The 4,762-nt window shown below is 34.0% G+C and overlaps 1 protein-coding gene across 1 annotated transcript in view; it reads right to left on the reverse strand.

Moving 5' to 3' along the window:
- LOC107036595 (E3 ubiquitin-protein ligase RNF25) overlaps positions 1 to 3,888 on the reverse strand; it is a 14,984-nt gene extending 11,096 nt beyond the window's left edge. The window contains exons 1-4 of the mRNA XM_015254653.2: positions 3,461 to 3,888; positions 3,309 to 3,380; positions 2,971 to 3,211; positions 1,227 to 1,445 (exon numbers count right to left, since the gene is read on the reverse strand). Coding sequence (XP_015110139.1) covers positions 1,227 to 1,445; positions 2,971 to 3,211; positions 3,309 to 3,380; positions 3,461 to 3,486 — 558 coding nt within the window. The 5' untranslated portion in view covers positions 3,487 to 3,888. The remainder of the gene's footprint in view (positions 1 to 1,226; positions 1,446 to 2,970; positions 3,212 to 3,308; positions 3,381 to 3,460) is intronic.
- Positions 3,889 to 4,762: the final 874 nt, after the last annotated feature.

Consider the following 4,762-nt stretch of genomic DNA (forward strand, 5'->3'; position numbering starts at 1 on the left):
AAACTTCAACTGCGTGAAACACACAGTAGTATGAAACTTCAACTGCGTGAAATACACAGCAGTATGAAAATTCGGCTGCGTGAAACACACAAACTTCACGCATGCGTGGAGTGTACGGGAGTGATTCACGCAATGGTGCGAATAGTCACGGCCATAACAAAACACTACCTTCTCATGGGAAGTGACAGCTAGGTATCTTAATTTTCAAAACAATGGTATGTAGTCGTCTGCCAGTTTTATGTTATAAAAGTGTGATTAAAAAATTCTCCAAAATATTACAACTTTTTTCAAAGAGCCTTTTCCGTAATAAATGTCTCTGTGCAGTGTCGGAAAAGATTTACGAAATCAATCTTCCCCCTGAATGCTATTGGGTGACAGGCCGCCATTTGTCACCGTAAATCACATTTTTCAATTTCTTGTTATTCAACTTATTCTGAATATAAATTAAAAATGCTCTTTGAAAAAATTAAGAATTTCTTCTACTTTTTTTTTATTATTCATTCATAATTTTTCAAAACTTCTGCATGATGCAGGACTTAATTGACGATTTCAGATGTCGAAAGATAAAAAAAAAACATCGAGATAACGTTCGAAAGATAGTACACTCGGGTCTTAATTGAAATTCGAACATAATAAATAATTCGTAATTTAAATGTTCTATTAACTACTGAGTAAGTAATTCTAGATTTCATAAAAGATTTTTCGGTTAGACATGTAATCTTCTGGCACGATTACTGGTTGATAGATTATTTCGGAATTTGAATATTCGAGTGGGAATTTGAATATTTGATTGTTATCTCGATTTTTTGCTTCTGGATAGAAGCACGGAAATCGTTCTATTTTTAGATGTTCTAATTTTGCTTGAAAATGATGTTAAAAGTTGACAAAAAAATTTTTTTTCGCTTGAATCGCGTCAAACAGTCATTTTTCGACTGTTTCATTTTACCCATTCTATCTAATGATTCTAGTGGGATCTAAGGTCATTATTTGTCACAGTTGTCAATGGCTGTCAGATCATTGGTTGCCATGATAAATTATCCACTTACAATTTCCAATATATCGGACTTATTTCCTAATCTTTATTACAAACTCTCATAAGAATATGTCTATTTCCATGGTATTTAGCAATATATTCACCAAAGACTCACCTCGAGGACAATTTAACTAGTCTCATTTCACCATTTTCTACCCAATTTACTCTTTGATAATAAAAAATGTTCATGTACTTGAAATTCTTTGGCAGAGTCCTGCTGCCACTGGGGCAGTTTCTCCAACTCCTCGCGGTAATACTTCTCCGCAGCTGCGACGTGAGCTGCCAAACAATGGGAATGGAAATGATGATAACACTCGGTTTTGGTGAATTCATCCCCCTCTCGAAAACCGTAGAGACACACGGCGCATTGACCAGTTGGAAGATTACTCCGAGTTAAGTGTTCACGTACCAACTAAAACCATTAACGATTTACCTATTAAGTAATTAACGATTAACAAATTAATTATTGAACAGAGCGATATCTGATTATTTTAAATTTTTTATTGAAGAATAATTTTGAACATCTTCTCCTCTAAAATTCGTAGAAATTAATTCTGAAAATGAATGAATAAAGGAATAAGATAATTAATTGAATGAGAATGAATAAATGAAAAAAAATAATGAATAATTAGTTAAATTATATAATCAACTGATGAATTGATTATCTCATGAATCAATCATTTCTTAAATTATTTTTTTTTCTAAAAATGCAGAAAAAAAAATGTAATTTTTTATGAAAAATAATTTTTTGAAATTTAAGAAAGAATCGAATATTTGATTTAGTAATTCTCCATTCGTTTTCTGAATGATTTTGTCATGATAAAAATTGAAAGATTCAACAAAATGAAATGAGTACACATGTGAGAAAAAAAATTCTTATAGTTAATAATGATTAGTTGATTATAAATATAATCAACAAGCTAGTGGATTCAGATGTTGCAGAGTACTGAAATAATTTCTTGGTTATGATAATAAATTGAGAAAAAAAAATGGAAAAATCGTCAACAAGTATTCGTTGATCTGCATAACAGAACTTATCAAATAAAAATCTATTATGAAATATTGAGGAAGTGAAAAATACGCTGAAGAGTGTGATTTACTCGTGTAAACCTATCACAAATTGCATCAGACTCCTTAGTATGGGTAATGCCATGCCGACATGAGAGTAAAATTCATCAACCGTATCGTTTTACGAGATTTCACAGGCTCCATGCTTTCACTGCTGAGATAATCATACATTATTAGATTATTATTATTATATCGAGAGGCAGAACAACAAACAAGTCGACCAGATTTTCATTTTTAATGAATTGTTTGACTTCTGGAATGAGTGATTCTAGTACGAAATGTCAAGAGATCATGTTTTTTTGTTGTTTAAAGTCCTTAACTCTACAAGATTTATTTACACTATCAGTCATGTTCTATTAACTAAATAAAAATATTTACATTTCTTACAATTATTAATTTTAGATATTTAGTCTATTATTTATGATGAATTGTATAGTATTTTAAGGCTTAAGAGATCATGTTGGGACTTCAAAAATTGAAGACTAATATCTTTTGCTTCTAAATGGAAGCTTTGTAATCGTTCAAATTTAAGTATTGGATTTTTGGATGATTGTCTAATTGACTTTTCATTATCAAATTCATTGATTATTTATTTATTGAATAATTGAACAACTGACGGTCAATGGCTTTTTGGAAATTCTCTTCTTTCATTAAAAATTTATAAAAATTAAATTATGGTGTGGATGAGTGTAATTTTATAAATATGAATAAAATCTCACTTTCTTCACAGACAATTTCATGATATAAAATTGACATTCGGTCCTTCAACGAGTCATCTCTTTCTAATGAATTATTCAGAAAGAGATTGAAATAAAATTATATTTTCTCCGAGGAAAGATGTGGAAAAATAGCTTGATGCTGCAAATTACCTCGATGAGCTCAAACATAACAGGTTGTCCTAAAAAATCGTTGCATTTGTCCTCCACCTCGTGCTGAATGAGTTTAACAGTGTCCTCGTCCAACCCTCGAGGGTTTTTCAACGTTACCACTGGAGAGACGTCTGGGTATCCCGGAGATAGATAAACTACGAGAGTTACGCAGACGTATTGCGACTGAGAATCTTCTCCAGTTGAAGGGAACACTAGAGTTTCAATTACTTCTGGAATTCCTCTGCAACAGAACAGGTCGAATTCACACATGAATAATTCAATAAAATTCTTCTCCAACACTCGAAATATCTCGTTTCCAATCAACAATAAACAATTACCTCTCATTCTCCTTCACTTTCAGCTCATTATCCAGTAGAATTGCTCCCAATGCCTCGATCTCATCAGTGACTCTACGAAAAACAACCCAAGAGATCATGAAGACTGAATAATCATGTGCCGAAATTACCGAAAATTTCTAAATATTTATTACCTCTCATCAATTTCAATATTCGACATGTTTCCACTTCGCCAAAACTGATTTCTTTATTTGTGGACAATATATCTTGTACGTCACTTAAAATCTCACTGTTATTGAGGACTGGTAATCGCTGATTGTTATTGAAACGTTATTTTCGGTAAATTTGATAAAGTTTCTAAATAACCATCGAATATTTCGATTATTTTCAGTAGAACTTTATTTGACTCAGTTAACATTTGACAAGAGGGGTTTTCCGCCCGGTAACACCGTAAATCACTGACAATCACACGAAGGCTTGGGATATTTATTTGAGAGGAGGATATATTGTTTAATTAGTTGATAGTTAATTGATGGAAAATGTCGAAATGGGGGATTTTGGGCTCAACAATATTTTTTGTGCATAATCAACGTTGTGAAGGGAAAAGTGGGGACAGTAATGGCGGTGGTTGAGGCACGGAGTGGGAAATTTTGGAGAGGTGGGGACTATGGATTTACGGGGGAGTTTGTGGCGCGAGAGGACGCTAGTGTGAATTTCCACTTCAAATTAGAGATTTAAAAAAATGCGGGCGGCTGTGTCTTTTTGAAACAGCTGTAATTGTACGTGGATACGTCTGTGTTCTTTCGTTCTCTCTTGAATTTCCTAGAAACTCCTTGCATTCGCTCGAAATTCTTAGAAACTTCTCAAATTTAGCAGCGAAGCGGTAAAACTGGTCGAGTCGACTTAGCCCTCCGCCAAGTTTTCGAGAAATATCTCTGAATCTAAGGGAGATAGCGAAATTTTCGTAATTACCTTTTTTGTAGAACGAATTAAGGACTACAAAAGGGATCTTAACAACAATTTCGCTACCTCCCTTAGATTTCGAGAAATTCATTGAAAACTGGTCGATAGTCAAAATCGACTTGAACCGTTTCACCGCATTGCTGCTAAATTCACTCGATTATTCGAGAAACTTCTTCAATTCCCCCCAAATTTCTAGAAATTCCTTGAATTCCCTCGAATTAAAAAAAAATCTCGAATTCCTTCGAATTTTCTAGAAACTCTGGCGCAGACTCCGCGTTTTCTTTATGGAGTTTATAAACAAAAACCTCCATCTTTAACAAATACCATGGAGTGTGCAGGAACGATCGAGATTGTTACCACCCAAGGCGACGCGTGTGCCAGGGGTGCCGCCATTGTTTCTGGGGTGACCAGGGGGAACAGTGGATTTCGTGGCTATACAAAGGTACAACTGACCAATAGAGACACCCAGAGTCTATGGAAACTGCGATCATGCAATAAGTAAAACCACACTCATGGCTTGCTGTCAACGATCA

Source organism: Diachasma alloeum, unplaced genomic scaffold, assembly GCF_001412515.2.
Source record: "Diachasma alloeum isolate Michigan unplaced genomic scaffold, Dall2.0 Dall_scaffold_00210, whole genome shotgun sequence".
NCBI lineage: Eukaryota > Metazoa > Arthropoda > Insecta > Hymenoptera > Braconidae > Diachasma > Diachasma alloeum.